The sequence below is a fragment of the Sciurus carolinensis genome, chromosome 3 (genome assembly GCF_902686445.1).
Source record: "Sciurus carolinensis chromosome 3, mSciCar1.2, whole genome shotgun sequence".
In the NCBI taxonomy this organism is placed as follows: Eukaryota; Metazoa; Chordata; class Mammalia; order Rodentia; family Sciuridae; genus Sciurus; species Sciurus carolinensis.
Genome location: NC_062215.1, coordinates 43749654 through 43768277, shown reverse-complemented (window position 1 = coordinate 43768277; position 18624 = coordinate 43749654). Strand labels below are relative to the sequence as shown.

The window sequence follows — 18624 nt, the reverse complement described above, 5'->3', positions numbered from 1 at the left end:
AGTGGAATTGTCAAATAAGATGTTCTTATCTCCCCATACTAATTTTTTGGGTTTTTAGAATGTACAACTCCATATTCATTGCTAATTTTTACATTATTAAAAGATAAATTACCTGTCATCAATAATCATTACGCGAGAGGGCGGAATCCCCAAAACATCACAGCTCTGCAAAAGTTCTTTCTTACGAATCTCTCCTTGATTGTAGTAATTTCCTGAGGATAACAAATATAGTGATAGATTTCTTTAACAGTGGAGACCTGTTTATTCTTTTTTTTTTTTCCTGTTTATTCTTGTTCCATTTTTTCCCTAGAGGATTTAAGCTATCTGAAGAATGTGTAATTATAATAAGGAGTTGAAGAAAATATAATACTTAAGCTTACTATAAGATACTCCTGTCAGAAGACTACGAGAAGCAGTATACTCTTTAGAATCACTAATTACTTGTCTATCTGTCTAGCTGTACATCTGTCATCTGCATTTCAATGATATATTAGAGGGAATACAGAGCATCTTGGAGTTAAGAAGATTTAACACTGACCTTTATTGCTTGGGCTCCTTTAAATTATGACTCCTGAGCTGGGGTATAATTTAGAGATAGAGAGCTTGTCTAGTGTACCTGAGGCCCTTGGTATAATCCCTAGCAAAATACACACACACACACATACACACACTAATCATCAACTATCTAACATTTATATAAAAAAAAAGGGTGCTACTCTTGGGTATTGTAGGAAAATGTACAGTTACCATTTGGGAAAACATCCTCTCTTGAAGTTTAGTAAACAGCACTCCAAAAAGTTTAGGTATTCTTTATTTTCCCAACATATATTCTATAGTCTATAAGAATAATCCTCCCTCTCTATATAGGATTCTTCTGTAGCTTCACAAATAATACAACGAAATTGGTACCATTTAAATTGCACATTCATGTGAGCAACTGCCTAGTTAATATACTCCTTAATTCAAGTTTCTGACAAATAATTACAAGTGTGATTTGTGCATGTTACTTAACTTTCCAGAATCACAGTTTCTTCACCTGTAACATGGCTAAACTCATAAGTTTTTCTGGGCAATTATTTGAGATAACACATATCAAAGTACCCAATTGGGTACTGTGTTAGTTTTTTCTTTCCATGAACTCTTTACTTTTACTTCCCTGCCTCCTCTTTGTTTCTTTCTGAATTACAATTCATCTTTATCATCCAGATCAAATGTCAAATGCCTTCTTCTACTTTCCCTGGCAAGTAATCATGTCTACTATTCTACCTCTATGAACTTTTCTCCACCATCAAATTATTAATTTGTAAATGTCACTGACCTTGCAAGTCATGGTCTCATTCAACTTTGTATCATTCCTAATATCCAGCACACTGCAGGCATTCATGAAGGACTTTAAGAGAAGCTCTGCTTACTGCAGGTAACTCAAAGAAAAACTACCATGTGAAACCCTTCAACTTGGGCTGGGGTTACCCTATTGCTAGAGCTGAACTGTCCCAATAGGAGACAGTCATTACATTGTATCTGATAAAGAGACTAATACCCTAAAAAGACTGTAGAGAACAGTTTTAATTCTGTATTATCTTCATCACACTTTCCCCCTCAGTTTTCTTTTTCTTTTTTTCTGGCAGTATTGGGGAGTCAACCTAGGGGCACTTTACCACTGAGCTACATCTCCCCCTTTTTTATTTTTGTTTTGAGATAGGGTCTCACTAAATTGCTTAGGGCTAAATTGCTAAATTGCTGAGGCTGACCTGGAATTTATAATCCTCCTGCCTCAGCATCTCAAATTCTTGGGATTACAGGTATGTACCTCTGTGCACCTGGGTGAAAAGTTTTAATTTGTTAGAATGAGAAATGGGCTGAGAGTCAATGTATTATGGTCCAATCACATCTGGTTGCCCACTAGCTACATGACTTTTTTTTTTTTTTTTTTTTTCATTTTGTGTGTGTTTTTTCCTGGGGATTGAACGCATGATCCTGTGCATGCTAGACAAGCGTTCTATCATTAAGCTTCATTCACAACACTTTTTAAAAGTTTTTATTTTTGAGACAGGCTCTTGCAAAGTTGCTGAGCTGGCCTTGAACTTGTGATCCTCATTCCTCAACTTCCAAGCAGCATTATTCATTCACAAGCATAAGCCACTGTGCCTGGCAGTTCTTGAGTTTCAGGAATGTCAGCAAGGTTTTCCCTTGAATATGACCAAGTAATAAAAAAAAAAATGTATTTGGAAGAAAAAAGGTCCAAGTTTCTTCCATTGTAAAATAAGGGGCTCTTTCTTTTCTTTTTCCACCCCAAGCGGACCTTATCTGTCCCCATAAATAAAGTCTTTTGCGTGAGTTCTCGTGTCTGCGGAGCGTTTTTCTGGGAGCTACCCACGAGCCACAATTGAGCCAGCAACCCCTAACATCTGGTGCCGAAACTCGGGATGGGTTTTTCCGCTGACTAAGCAAGCAGATTCCCATCTGATAGCCCCGGCGCCAGCGGATAGAGACTCACCTTCCATTTACCTGGACGCCCAGTTTTCTGCATACAACACCAGACTCCAAATTGGTGAGTTCCCCTTAGGCAGGCCCCCTGACCACTTAAACACATCTCGGCTGATCTGAGAAGCGGTCATTAAATCTGGTGCTCTCAAGACTGCTGAGGTGTGGGGGTACCTCCTTGGTCCCTATAGCTGGTCCTAGTTGCTGGGTGGATTCCTGATTTTATGGTGCTGAGATTCTTTCTCAGGGTTTGAGGCTCTTTTATATTTTTTCGTCTCGCTTGAAATCCTGGCCAGGTCTTCAAACTCTCTTGTCTAATGCCTGGTTAGACACTGGTATTGGTGACGACTAAACCTCTGTACTAACCTTCTCATTGCCTGGCACGTGGTTTTTGGGACGCCATTAATCACTAGCTAGGTGGGTCTCAGTCTTCACCATGGGATCCAGGACATCCAGCCCAGCAAACTCGTCCCTGAGATGTTTATTAAACCATCTCAACACCTTCACCTGTTCCCTGAATTAGAGCTAAACTGTCCTTTAGATAGTAAGTCAGATGGTCTATTTATGACACCCTAAATTCTAGCTTTATACTAGGTATAATTATATGCCTAATTACACTAGTTATAATTAAGTACATATGTGGGCGACCTGGTGAATGGAAAGAGACTTTTCCCCTTCATGTTTTTCCTTTCTTTCGTGCTAAACCTAATCTCTGCTCTCCTCAAAAACCTGAATATGTTCTCTTGGCCCCCCCCACCCACACTTTTAATCCTTCTTTCTCTTCTCAGTTTAATCCAGCTGATGAGTCATCTCCTTACAGCCTCCTACTGCAGAAGCTCCTGTTCATTCCTCTCCTTTGCCTCATTCTGTTTCTCCTTCCGCTCCTCCATTCAGCCCACCAAGTCGCCCCACCACGCGGTCTCGTACACACATTCTAGCTCCTTTACGGGAGGTAGCTGGCGCGGAGGGAGTAAAACCTGAACACATTCTCTTGGCTTATTACTTATTTTCAAGTTTTTCTTTCTCACTTCTCGGCTCTCCCTGCAGGCTCAAGCCCTCCAAACCTATTAGTCCCTTTCAGATTCAGATCTCAGTCAAGGGTTACATTGAAATGTAAATGAAGAAAGGTGCAGTAGGAGACCAGTTTCAAACCCAAGGAAAAAAAGTGTCCATTTTAAATTTCTCCTGGGCTACAACTCAAAATACTTTTCTCCCTTTCAACTTTTCTCTCCTTCTCATTTTCTCATGCTTTAATTAATAACCATTATCATTTTTCTTCTAGGAAATGCTGTGTTTTTGAGCTCACAATTTTCATCCTGCATACCTAGGTTAATGATTTTTGATCAGTTCTTTTTATCCAACTCCAGAGTTATTTTTTGAACATCCATTACATTGCAATGGAGATAAATATTACAAGGCCTTTGCTTTTGTGTTAAATATAAGTGCACATAAAAATTAAAATTTAAAAATGGATCCAAATATTTTTAATTCACATGATTTAAAGAGGTTCAATTTAAATTGGGTAAACTAATAAAAGTAAAATGTCCTTAAAATTAACTCACAAGTCTCTAAGTGGTCAAACTAATAAAATATTAATGTTTATAAAATGTCTAACATCAATTTTTCTAGGACTTTTCTTCAACGGAAAGAGACAGCAAATACTGTTGGCACACTTGTCTGATGTCTTGGTTTTTCTACAATAAGCAACATGTATGGGATTACTCAAATGTGTTTGTTAGAGACATCTGATTAATTTATAAAGCTATTTCATGGAGTAACATACTTAAAAACATTATTCTTTGTATGTTAAATGTGTTCATATTTTCCAGGTATGCAAGCCTTTAAAGCAGAAAATTTATCAAGCTGCTGTTCTCCAAATTAAACTTGTCTGTAATGGTAAACCTATCATTTAATGTTCTATTATACGACCTGTCATCAATAGGGTATATGTAAAAAGACATTTAAGAAATAGTGTAATGTGCAGTAGCAAAAATGGGACAACAGTAACTGAAATTGGGGTCTCTGATGACCTCATGGCTGTGGCATGCCTGGTGCCTGGGAGTGCTCCTGTGCAAGGGCACAAGATGCCTAACTGCTGTGGCAGTACATTAATCTCAGGCACACAGCTCTTGGGCAGGAAGGAATTCTTTTGCTAGATAACCAGTGTTTCATTAGCTCCCTTCTCTGGTTCCTGCCCACCTTACAGTAACTTTGGAATTGCTGACATAACTCTTTAGATCCGCATTTCTATCAGAGAACAGAGCTCCATCTGATCTCAGCTTAATCTTCAAAATCTGTGTTTATATACTCCTTTGCCCCTCACTGAAAAGCCCCACGTTAAGGCTCTGCCTCACCACCCTGCTACCATTACAATGGCTCCAAAGTAAGCCTGACTTTAACTCATTTAAAGTTGTGTTCAAAAGTCTGATGTTTGTTGTACTGTGATCTCAAACGGGAACTCAGCCAAAATTCAAGATAGCTATTGCACAAACTGAATGTTTTACTGTTAATGATTCCATTTTGTATTTTCCTTGTAAACTCTAATTGTTGCCTGATCAATATCTTGCAGAAGTACTGCTTCAAGAGTGAACATCATAAATTAACTTGGAATAGTAAGCCATCACCTATAGAACAGATAATGTAAACCCCAATTAGATAAAAGGGAGTAAATAACTGTAAAGTTATAAACATTAAAGCTAAAGCCCAGTACTCTTACTCTATGACTGGTGAGACTGACTTGCTTGATGGTTAAGATCAAACTTAGAGATTGAGATTAAATACAGAGGTCAAGAAAAGTCCATATTTGGGTCTTGTCCTCAAAGTCAGTCTGAACCCAGGGAACAAGAGGACTTCTCCAAGGAGCTTTAAAACTCTGGGTCACACAACCTCCTGACCAAGGAGATTGATGAGGCCACTAGAGGAAAAGCCACTTAGTGCATCTGCTGCAGAGGAGGGTCATGGAAAAAGGGAGACATCCCTGATGCTTTCAAGGAAAGCCACATCATCGAGAAGACCCTGCCTAACCAAATGGCACTAATGGAGCTAAGAAGCTGCTCTTAAGTTCTCTATGAGTGACCCCTGTGGAAACTCAGCTGACTCTTTAACAGACAGGAACAGGTCACTTTGACCAGCTTGATCTTAAACACCTAGCAAATCAGTTAAAACCAAAGTATAGCCATTCTTGGGCATTTAAAAATAATAGTAACTATCAAGAGAAACTGCTAGAGTCAGAAGTTTTTAGTCAGTTTAAGGCCTACAGACACAGGTAGGCTTAATCTATGTTTGCTAGTATCTCTACTGAATAACCTAGACAATGTTAAAGCTCCCAAATAAAGGCCTGTCCTCGCCAGCCTTTGCTAGGCCTTGTTATGGGAACAACTTCTCAGTTCTTCCACCCCCTGGTGAGGAATTATTGACTTCTGTTATCTTTATAATATGCATTAGCATGTTCCAGATCCTGCAACATTTATATTGTATTAATCTCATTTCAGTACTCATGTCTTTTTGTTCTCTCATGGAAGCACCCATCCCCAGATGCCTTTACAGCCTGCTCTCCCCCAACCGGACCTCTACCATGAACCCCTCAATTGACCCAATTTCTAAAAAGGAACCTCCAAACTGCTTGCCCCACGCTGCCCACTTCCAGCTCGAAGAAGTCAGATCAGTCATCACCCCTTTTCCCTACAGCAGTGAAGGAGTTACTAGTATTAGAGGGGTAAATGAAGTCAGAATTGGGAACAGGCAGTTAGTGTAGAAATAGGGGATCAGTCGGATCAAGGAAATGAAGTCCATGAAAATCATCTGCCTTTGGAAACCTGGACAGAGAATGAACTTTTTACATCTCACCTGCAAAACCAACCCCAGTCACCTAGGCAGGAAGGAGAGAGAAGGCTTCAAAAAGAACTGGAGAGCAAGATTTTTTTATTTTTTTATAAAAAAGGAAATGGGGGAATGTAAGGTATAAAGCCCTTCTCTTCCATTACAGGAATTTCCGGCCTCCCCACCACCTGTCAATCTGTGCTCCGACCGCCTCTTCCGTTACAGGAATTTCTGGCTTACGCTGCCGTCATCTTCCTGCCTCCCACGTTAAGTCCTAACATGTTATTGGTCCATCAGTCAGTCTGCAAAAATTCTCCTCCGCGACTGGTTCCTCCCAGCCCGCGAAATTCCAATATCTGGGAGAAGCCATACGCCATCTTTTCTCTTTCTTTTCTTTTTCCACCCCGAGCGGACCTTATCCGTCCCCATAAATAAAGACTTTTGTGTGGAAAAAAAAAAAATTAAAAAAAAAAATGTAAAATAAGGGAGTCAGGCGTTATGGTGCACGCCTGTAATCCCAGTGGCTCAGGAGACTAAGGCTCCAGGAGGATTAGGAGTTCAAAGAGCCTCAAGCAACTTAGGGAGGCCCTAAGCAACTGAGTAAGACCATGTCTTAAATAAAATATAAAAAAGGGCTGGGGATGTAGCTCAGTGGTTAAGCATCCCTGGGTTCAATCTCTGGTACTAAAATAAATGAATGAATAAATAAATAAATAAATAAATAAATAAATAAATAAATGAGAGAGTTTATCCTCTGCGTCAAGCTCTACCCAGGATAACAAAAACCATATCATACAGCAAGAATTTAAGCAAAGATTTTGATATATCACTAATGAAAGAGTGAAGGGCCAAACAGGAACGAGTGAAGTGGCCAAGAGATTAGGGATAGCAGAAAGTGACTACCAACATAAAGGCAGGAGGCAGTATTACTGAAACAGAGGATTGGGCTCCCAAAGGAAGTTGAAACCAAGAGGACTTGATCTTCTTCAATTAGAATGTATCTACATACCCCAGGTTAAGAAATCATGATTTAAAAATGAAATTAAAATTTAAAAATGGGCAAGTGACTTAACTAAACATTCTCCAAAGAAGATAATAACCAATAAGCATGTGAAAAGATGTTCATCGTTAGTCACTAGGAAAATGCATATCAAAACTACAATAACATATCACTTCATGTCCATTAATACAGCTATAGTCCTAAAAATGGAAAATTACAAACATTAATAAGGATATAAAGAAAGTGGAACTGGGTTGGGGATTTAACTCAGTAGCAGAGCAAGTGCCTAGCATGTATAAGGCTCTGAGTTACGTCTTCAGACCTGGAAAAAAAAAAAAAAAAAAAGAAAAAAAGAAAAAAAAAAGTGGAACCATAGTTCATAACTGGTGGGAATGTAAAATGGCAGAGCTGCTTTGGAAAACAGGGGATTCTTCAAAAATTGAAAGATAGGGCCTGGGTTTGTAGCTCAGTGGTAGAGTGCTTGCCTAGTATGTGTGAGGCACTGGGTTCGATACTCAGCACCACATAAAAGTAAACAAACAAAATAAAGGTATTGTGTCCATCTACAACTAAAAATTTTTAACAAAATTTATTAAACATAGAATTACTACATGACTCAAGAACAGTACTCACAAGTGTATACTCAAAAGAACTGGAAACTGGTACTCAAACATACTTGTAACATTGATGTTCAAAGAAGCATTATTCACAATAGTCAAAAAGTAGAAAAGTCTAAGTGATGAACAAAAAAACAAAATTTGGGGCTGGGGATATAACTCAGTTGGTAGAGTGCTTGCCTCGCAAGCACAAGGCCCTGGGTTCAAATCCCCAGCACCGAAAAAAAAAAAAAAAAAAAATCTTTACCTGCCCCAAAAAAACAAATTTGGTATATATATAAAGTGAAATATTCAGCCATAAAATGAAATAAAATTCTGATACTTGCTACAATACTGATGAACTTTAAAAACATGCTAATCAACATAAGCCAGACATAAAATGACAATTACTGTATGATTTTACTTGTGTGAGGTACCTATAACAGTTAAATTCATAAGAGACAGAAAGTAGAAAATGGTAGTTGCCAGAGGCTGAGGGGAGGAGGACATGGAGTTATTGCTTAATGGGTTACAGTCTTTCTGTTTTGGATGATGAAACAGAGGAGATAGTTACACAATCTTGTGAATGTACCTACTACCATTGAATTGAACAATTCGAAATGTTTAAAATGGCAAATTTTTTGTTATGTATATTTTACCACAATTTAATAAAACACTAATAAAAAGAAACTGGATTTTCACTGAATTAAAATCAGGCTGAGGCAGGAGGATCACAAGTTCAAAGCCAGCCTCAGCAAAAGCAGAGTGCTAAGCAACTCAGTGAGACCCTGTCTCTAAATAAAACACAAAATAGGGCTGGGGATGTGGTTCAGTGGTTGAGTGCCCCTGAGTTCAATCTCTGGTACCCCAAAAACAAAACAAACAACAACAACAAAAAAACCCAAAAAACTTTTCATTGTGAGTTATCACTATAAAACATAAATTATAGGGCTGGGGATATCGCTGTTGGTAGAATGCTTGCCTCACATGCACAAGGCACTGGGTTCAATCCCCTGCACCTCCCCAAGACAACAAACAAACAAACAAATTAAAAAAAAAAACCCATAAATTATATATTTACAATTGATGAAACAATTATTATAGAACAAAAAAATTTAAAAAACCATTTAAATAAAACACACATCTATGCAGTTAAGATCAAGAAACAATGCCACATGCTGTTATCAACTAATCTAGCTATATTTGTGAGAAGTTTCATTATTTCCAAAAGGACTGCATTCATACTGACTTTTACTTCTGGAAATGCTTCTTTTGTTAATTTCTCTGATTTCTGACTTACAGTTGGTCATTAACAAGGCCAAACATATGGGAAACTATCTTTTTCTAAATACAACAGGCAATTATTTATTAGATGAAATGACAAATATATATGAATGAGAACAGTATCCAGCATATTGCAGTGAGGTTACAGCAAGATTTTCGATATTGAGCTCTTCAAAATGCATTACATTTTGTTGATTATTCCCTTTTTTTCTGTACTGGGGACTGAACCCAGGGACACTCTACCACTGAGTTATACCCTGAGACAGGGTCTGGCTAAATTGCTGAAGTTGGCCTCAAATTGCAATCCATCTGCCTCAGTCTCGCGAGTTGCTGAAACAGGTCTGTGCCACAGTGCCCAGCCAATTTTAACCATTTTTTTAAAAAAATAATTTTTAGTTGTCAAAAGGATCTTTTATTTTATTTATTTATTTATATGCAGTGCTGAGGATGGAACTCAGGGCCTCACACATGCCAGGCAAGTGCTCTACCACTGAGTCGAAACTCCAGTCCCCCATTTTAACAATTTACTGCACCTGGCCACATTCTATACTTCTTTCATATTAGTACTATTGTACTTTCTTTTCCACACTTGCTTCTTTTCTTTTTACTGTTCACAGGCCCTGTTTTATTGTTTTTATCACTGTGAAATTTCTCTCTCTTTTTTTTTGGGGGGGGGGGTACTGGAGATCAAACTCAGGGACACTTGACCGCTGAGCCATTCCTCAGCCTTATTTTGTATTTTAGAGACAGTGTCTCAATGAGTTGCTTACTGGCCTTGCTTTTGCGGAGGCTGGTTTCAAACTCATGATCCTTCTCCTCAGCCTCCAGAGCCACTGGGATTCCAGGCATATGACACTGCACCAGGTTAGAATTTCGCTTTAGTCTCTGAAATAATTTCTTCCCTAATGTTTCATTAGCATTTTTTTTATAGTTTCTCATTGTTTGATCAAATCCCCTATTTTTATAATAAAAAATCTAAGATTATATAAATAACGAAAAGCTCTGAAAAGTGTAACATGCTCTAATTAAGTAAGCAATCAGCAAGACATCAACTTTTATTATTATTATTATTTTTTGAGACAGGATCTTATCTTACCCAGACTTGAACTCCTGGGCTCAAGAGATTCTCCTACCTCAGCCTCCTGAGAAGCTGGGACAATATGGGTGTATATACCCACCTGACATCAACATTTTCATATGCACTTACACAGTTGTTGAGTTTTAAATAGAGGGTATATATAAGGTTATCTGGCATATAAATTCTAAGCTAATTATAAGAAAAAAGTAAGTAAACATGTTTAAAAATATATAAAATTCTAATAAATAGCCCATCAGCATCAGTGTTTATAAACAGGCATTGTTTTCAGTTAGTCACAGGATGCCTATGTATTCTTTGGTTGATATGATCATATAACTGTACTAACAACTTTTAGACAAAAGTACCTAAGTATTTAGATATATTTGTAAACAGAACCAGTGAGATAAACTTTGAGTTATATTCTGATTTTTTTCTAACTCCCTTAAAGTAAAATAATTTATATATTAAAGTATAACCAATTTATTCCATTCTTACATTTTTTTTTCAATGCTGGAGATTGAATGAAAGAATGCTAGGCAAGCATTCTACCACTGAACCACATCCTTGATCCTTATTTCATTATTAGTAGGATGCAATCAACACTCAAGATCATGTTTTTAGAAATTCAAATGTATTAGGTTAGAAAGAATAGAATTAGATGAAAATAACACTTTTGAGGGTGGTTTTAAATATATCTCAATAATGATTACTTTGATGAATTAACAATTAAAAAGCAATTATTAAAAATCACCTGATATACTCAGTGCCATGGCACATACCTGTAATCCCAGCAGCTTGAGAGGCTGACAGGAGGATTGTAAAGCCAGTCTCAGCGATTTAGCAAGGCTCTAAGCAACTTGGTGAAATCCTGCCTTAGAATAAAATATAAAAATGGGGATGGGACTCAGTGGTTAAGTACCCCTGGGTTCAATCCCTGGTATTAAAACAAAACAAAAAAATAATTTCTTATTCAGGAAACATGATGTATCAGATACCAAACTCTCTTAGCATAGAATACCTGAACATGTGAGATAAAGATAAACATTCATGAATGTATGACTGAACTATTAGGAAAGCAAGGGCTTTGTTTGAAGGACCAAAACAATAGGTAAGCATGAATCCTAAGAGGTATTATGGGGTTGACCCTAGGGTAGCTTGAGAGCATTTGCATATCCTCCACAAGCTAAAGTCAATGATGAAGGCTTAGACACAAATAAGGAGATGTTTGTACAAAAGATAGGACAATTCCTTCAGGGGAAAAGGTAGAAAAAGAAACCTATTCTAGACAGAGATCACTGGGATACATTCCTTTCTTGGACTTGGTTCTAGTAAAAGGGAAAAGAAGAATGTTAACAACTAAGATCCTTAACCACCCACTCACTTTTACTTGTTGTGACAGACTGTTGTAAAACAAACAAAAAATCATAGTACTTGATGCTCCCCAACGGTGAGTGGAATCTACTTCTCTCCTTAAACCTGGAGGTAACTTCTGATTTCCTTGACAAGGAGATTGTAGCAGAAGTGATACTGTATGATTTCTAAGGCTAGGTCATGAAAGACAATATGGCTACCCCTAGCAGCAGAGATTCTCTCTCAGGACACCTGTGAGGAAGTCCAAGACGCAGAGACAATGAATATACCACATGTGGATATTCTGGTTGACATCTCTAGCTAAGTTCCCAGATGACAGACAGAGATTTGAATGAATCTTTGGGTGATTCTAGTTCCTAGTCTTTGGTTCCTCCAATTAAGGTACTGAACAATTGTGGAGCAGAGACAGTGTTCCCCGTCTGAAACCGTGAAAGCCAAGAATTACTATTGTTTTAAGCCACTAAGTTTTGAGATAATTTGTTACAGAACATTAGACAAGTAATATACTTGGGTTTGGACCCTGAATTTATACTACCTCTGTGGCCTGAAAAATCTCAATCTAATATTTTGGAGTGATCTGTGGTAGAGGGTGTGTTTAGCTGCTTGGCCAAAGTAAATCATCGAAGTATTACCACAAATATGGTTCTGAGAAACCATATTTGAAATCAAAGTGTTTACTTTCATTTAAAAAAAAATCATAAAATACACATAGAAACGAGTCACCCAGAATGAGTTATCAGAACAAAGAGCAGAATCAGATACACAGATTGTAGAAATTGGAATTACTAGATCTGTGTTTTATACATAAAGAAATGAGAGGACATCAAAATATGAGAGGATAACAGACTATAATATTTGCAACAGGAACCTCTAGACATAAGACATAGATTAAAAAACAAATAGCATAATTAGTATCTCAATACATATGTAAGATTTTAAACATAAAACTGTTAACAGTCTAGCATGGTGGCAAGCAACTACAGGTGCCCCCTGCTCAGGAGGCTGAGGTAGGATGATTGTCAAATTCAAGGCCAACCTGGAAAACATGGCAGGACCCTATGTCTTATAAGAAAAATATTGGGGTTGGGGTAGCTCAGTAGTAGGATGCATGCTTGAAGCCCTGGGTTTGATATCTAGCACCAAAAATGAAACTATTAGCAGAGATGAAAGAAGGCCAATATAAATGAGACATATCACGATAGATGGAAAGACTTTATAATATAAATGTCAAGTATTTTTATATTAATAGTCAGTGAAATTTCTATAAAAATGCCAGCAAAATTTTTCCTTGATCATGACTAAGTTAATTATAAAATGTATTTAAAAAAAAAAGTCAAAATCAGCAAATATACCCTGAAGCAATCTGGCCATATCAGGTAACATTGCTATAAAAGCTACAGTAATTAAGATAGGACTGTCAGACTATGGGAACAGTACATACACCAAAAATACATAGGAATATGATGTATGAGTTTGCAGTGCAATTCAGAGAGGAAACGATGGGCAATGAATTGGTTTTCTTGACTACAATCTTTCCTTTCAGACCTTTTTCTACATTGCCATCAGAATGGTTTTTTTTTTTTTTTTTTTTTTTTTTTGGTACCAGGGATTAAACCCAGGAGTACTTAACCACTGAGCCAAACCCACAGTCTTTTTGTATTTTATTTAGGGACAGGGTCCTGCTGAGTAGCTTAGGCCCTCGCTAAATTGCTGAGGCTAGGTAAATTCTCCTTGCCTCAGCCTCCCCAGTCACTGGGATAACAGGCGTACACCAATGCGCTCAGTTAGAATAAGCTTTTTAAAACAGAGAAATGATTACATTTCATTCAAAACTATCAGTGACATCCTATTATCTAGATGTGCATATTAGTAGGTATTTCAGTGGTTACATAAATTTGAGAAATGCTGGATTTAACAAAATTAAATAGTTTGTGTGTGTGTGTGTGTGTACCAGGGACTGAACCTGGGGGCACTTAACCCAGCCCTTTTTATATTTTATTTTGAGACAGGATCTCACTAAGTTTCCTAGGGCCTCACCAAGTTGCTAGGCTGGTTTTGAACCTGTGATTTCCTGCCTCAGCCTCCAGAGCTGCTGAGATTATAGGGCACTGTGCCCAGCTAGATTTTTTTTTTTTTTTAATACTAAGACATCTCAATGATGTTGATATTCTCATAGAAACTGTGAACCTCTAAATGGGGGATAGTACATCTGGCTAAGTTCCCTAAATTGTCAAGCCAAGGTATTCTTTTTTAAAAAACAGCAGCTTGATGAAATAACATTTCTTGAAATGTACACTGGAAACCAATATAGATATTTCATCAACTGACATGGCATGCAAAGTAATACAAGAGGCAGATTGGGTATAATGGTTTAACACAGAAAAAAGCTACAGGGCCCTGGCTCCTTCATGTTGTACCTACTCACTTTGGTTATTATTTAAATTCTTTGTGATTTAGTTGCTATATGTGTAATATGGGAATAAGCATTATCTCCTTCATAGGGTTACTAACTGGATTAAAAGAACCATCAGTAACAAAAAATTATCTTTTCCCCTGCTTCTCCCTTCTCCTTAACCTGGAGATCTAGTTAGAATGAATTATTTATACAAGTTCAGGACTTACTGATGCCTTTATTACTGCCTAGAATGATTTACTCTGCTTCATGTGTAATCTACTCTTATTTTTAAAGTCTAGCTTAAAAGAAAACCTATTTGGAGAAGCTTTCCTTAATCTAACCTCCTCAAAGATAATTAATGTATTTTTCTATTTGGTACCCATTGTACTTTTTCCATTACATCATTATAGTTTTCATTACAATGTATCATAAATTATTAGTTTCCTGTTCTGTACATGAGAATGTTAACTAAGGAGTGTGGAAAATGTTCAATACATATTTTTGAATGAGTTGGGAATTTAAAATATAATTTAAAAAAATATAAGACAGAACAATTTAAAGTGGTAATTTAGATTCAGAGGAAATAATGAAGGACAACAACAAAAGTGCTGACCCATGGGGCTGGGGTTGTAGCTCAGGGATAGAGTCCTTGTCCAGCACATGTGAGCCACTGGGTTTGATTCTCAGTACCACATAAAAATAAATAAAATAAAGGTATTGTGTCCATCTATAACTAAATAAAATTAAAGAAAATTTAAAAATAAAAAAAAAATGGGGGACTGGGGTTGTGGCTTAGTGGTAGAGCACTTGCCTAGCATGTGTGAGGTACTGGGTTCAATTCTCAGCACTGCATATAAATAAAAGAATAAAAATAAAGGTCTATCAACATCTGAAAATTTTTTTAAAAAAATAAAAAAAAATTTAAAAATGCTCACTGCTTTTTGTTTTCTTTTTAATTTTTTTATTGGGGATTGAACCCAGGACCTTGCATATATTAGGAAAGTGTTCTACTACTGAGCTACATTCTCAGCCTTTAGTATTTTTTATTCAGAGGCAGGATTTCTCTAAGTTGTCCAGGCTGGGCTGGAATTTATAATCCTCTTGCCTCAGTGTCCCAAATAGCTGGGATTTCAGGTGTGAGTCATCATACCTTGCTACAATTTTTATTAGGAAAAAAATCCCCAAACCGTGAGGCTGGGGGTTTATATCAATGGTCGTGTTGGCCCAGCATGTTTGAGGCTCTGGGTTCAAACCCCAGCAGCAAAACAAAAAACAAAAACAAAAGACAGAAAATGAGACAGAAAAAATTTGGGTTTCTGGTACCAAATTTTTACGAACCTACTGAAGATAAGAAGAAATTTATCAAAGAACACACTGCATCTATAATATTTTGCAAATAAATCTAGGCTTCCCTTGTAGATCTTGAAACAAAACCTGCCTATAATTTTACTCCCATAGTTGTAGTATAATATATAAATAAAATTAAAAGCAAAGAAAAAAGCAGATTGTTACTTGCAACTATTTGCAAATAATGTCTTTAAGAGAAGAGAGAAGAAAAGTGCTTAGATTCAAATCCTCAACAAATAATAAAGATGGTTTAATCTTACTGATAACAAAAGATTAATTTAGGGGGAAAAAACCTAAGAAATTTATTAAAAAATACTGATTAGTGCTAAAGAGGATAATATATTGAGAGTATATTGAGAGAGACACTCTCATTACTACCAGTCAGAATGTAAAATTGGCATGCTTTAGGGAATTTGAATTGTATGAAAAGCCTTAAAACAGTCAAATTTAGACATCGAGCTTAATGAAACAGAATAAGGACTACCATAAGTGTTTAATAAACATATGCTAGGTAAGTGAAAAAGAAATGTAAAGTGAAAAGAATACAATTGTAGAGGCTGGGGAGATAGCTCAGTCGGTAGAGTGCTTGCCTTGCAAGCACAAGGCCCTGGGTTCGATCCCCAGCACACACACACACACAAAAGAATACAATTGTATAAAATGTGATTTCTGTGAAATTTGTATAGAAAGGATTGGAATGACACAACCAAATGGGAAAAGAGGTTATGGGCAATTTAAGAAAATTTTATTGAGGTATAATTTGACATACTATAAAATCCACACATTGTATGTGTACGCTCGATCACTTCATTTACACAGCTGTACAATTATCACCACAATTAAGAAAAATTTCACAGTGAATTTTGGATTTCTCATTTGATCTTTTCTGTATCAGAACGCTAGACCTATTCGTTGAAAGGCTTTTCCACGGAAAGTTGAGTGGAAATGAACTCTGAAATTATCTACAAAATTAGTTTATCTGAGTCCCTTCTCCAATTTGACACACGCAACTTTCTAGCACAAAATGGATTCAACCAGCAGAAGGTCCTTTGCTATCGTTAGAAGAAAATTTTAAGGGTTGAACAGGCACCATACAGCATAAATTCTTTTTTGCTGTACTAAATAGTAACATCACTGTTCCTGATCCTTCTGCAAATGAAAGGTTCTAAGAATAACTAGTCGCAGTTCCCAACGAAAATGCTGGTACTGAATGGAACCAATGAGAAACTCCTTTTCTGCTCCTCAATCCTGCTAGCGGAGAGTGGAGTATGCACGCTGCAGACATCCCCCAACTCACCTGGGAGGCCAGCAGCTCCTTGTCAGCCTGTGAGGAGTTTAAAGAAAGGGCCTTCGGTGTATTCATTTAGTTCCCTACAATAGAAAACCCTTGGGGAAGAAGTATATTAAGGTTGGCTAGAACCTAAATCCCTCACAGCCCCGGCTCCCGGCGCCCATCTACGGCCTCCTACCTGCAGAGAAGCAGAGCAGGGACACCCGGTGCTTAAGGCGAGTCAAGCCTAGCACTGTGGGAGCAAAGAACATGGCTTCATCGTCGGGGTGCGCGATTACAAGAAGGGTTCGGCTTCCGGATCTCAGCAGGCATGCCTGCTCAGAAGTTCTCATTCGTTCTGCGGAGTCCCAAACGCAGAGAAAAGCCCATGTAAGAACCGCCGCCAACACACACAGGAGACCCACCACTTCCATGCTGGGTAAGTGGCACTGCGCCTGTGCAGTAGGGAAAGCTGCAGTTGGCTCTGGCTCCGTCAGGAAAACCGCACCCGCTGAAGTTGCGTTCCGCGTTCTAGTGCATCTTTGCTTGCGACTTAAAAGTAGGATTTGTCGTTAGATACTGAAGCTTCCCAACATACTGTGATCTTTCCATCTTTTGCACACGAGGTCTTGTGCCTGCTGGGTTTCAGAGCTGAACCGAACCCCATGCCGTCCAATTTCATACCCTTGTCCTATCTCACAGTATAATGTGTTTTAGGAAAACCATTTAAAAATAAACTGCCACGTCTTTTTTTGTTTGCTTTTTGATACGGAGGACTGAACCCAGGGGCGCTTTACTACTGAGCTACATCCCCATCCCTTTTAATTTTTTACTTTGAAACAGGGTCTTGCTAAAATGTGGAGGCCGGCCTTGGACTTGTGATTCTTTTGCTTCAATTGAACTCCCAAATGGCTGAGATTACAGTCATGTGCCACCAGGCCCACCACAAACTCCCACGTTTTGCAGGCAGAGTTCCGTCCTCTTTTTATCATTTTTTTCATCATTTTCTAACTAATTTCTTTTGTGGGGGAGGGGAGATTGGAGGAGTATAATATAGGATGAAAACAGAGGAAATTTACAACTGAGTTACATCCCTGTTTTGAAATAGGGTCTCACGAAGTTGTTGAGAGGCTCGCTAAGGAGGCTGGCCTGGAACCTGGGGTCCTCCTGCCTCAACCTCGGGAGTTGCTGAGAGTACAGACATAGGCCACTACGTCTGACTTCTAACTCATCTTTTAAAATCAGGGGCTTTTCTAATTATACGGTTAGCCCGTTTTCCGAATGAATGTTTCCAAAACAGCAAAATACATCAACTTTGCTTTTTCCTTTTCAATTTTGGAATGTGAATGGTGATTTTACTAAAGGAAAAGTATGTGGTTGTGAGGTATTTGGCCAGTAATTTCACCAGAAGAGTCAGTGTGGGAGTGTGCACTTCCTTAGTCTCGAGGGCCGTAACTCCTCTTATTTTCAGGAGTTTATTTTCAGGAGCGATATCCTGGACAAAGAGGCCTCGCCCGGCATTTTCGGTGAGGACTTGGTGCTAAAGTGTCGGGTAAGTCGGTGTGCCACTTGAGCCCAGATTCTTTTTTTGGCAGCCCTGGTCAGCGGAGGCCGTTGCCATCCTGTCGCGCCGTCTTTGGGTAGCAGGACCAGAGGCACAGCCTGGCACCCTCCCCTTTCCCACGCCGGGAGGAAGGCCCGGAGCACTCCGGAGTGGGGCGGCTCGCGACAGGCTTCCCATACCGGGTGCGCAATGGCAGCCGCACTGAGTCCAGCTGGGGCCGACCCTGCCGGGCCCATTTGTGTTTGGGGAGACTGCTGCCTGCAGACTGAGGCGAAACCAGAAGGAACCAGAAGCTGCGCGACCCAGGAAGCTCCGCTGAAGTAGGAGCGGCGCTCGGCCAGCGGAGGGAGTCGGTCTCCTAGCCCTCCGGAAGGAGGAGGAGCCGGCGTCGGAGCCGCCTTAGCCGCGGCCGCCGG

At 38.6% G+C, this 18624-nt stretch overlaps 1 protein-coding gene across 2 annotated transcripts in view; it reads right to left on the bottom strand.

The window, feature by feature from the left end:
* The window catches only part of Pigl (phosphatidylinositol glycan anchor biosynthesis class L), a 95232-nt gene extending 78150 nt beyond the window's left edge, over window positions 1-17082 (bottom strand). For both annotated transcript variants that reach the window (XR_007107625.1, XM_047543256.1), the window contains exons 1-2: window positions 16844-17082; window positions 113-212 (exon numbers count right to left, since the gene is read on the bottom strand). Coding sequence is in view for 1 of the 2 variants with exons in the window: in XM_047543256.1 (XP_047399212.1) it covers window positions 113-212; window positions 16844-17078 (335 nt within the window). In the remaining variant the exon portion in view is untranslated. The remainder of the gene's footprint in view (window positions 1-112; window positions 213-16843) is intronic.
* Between the last annotated feature and the right edge of the window lie 1542 nt (window positions 17083-18624).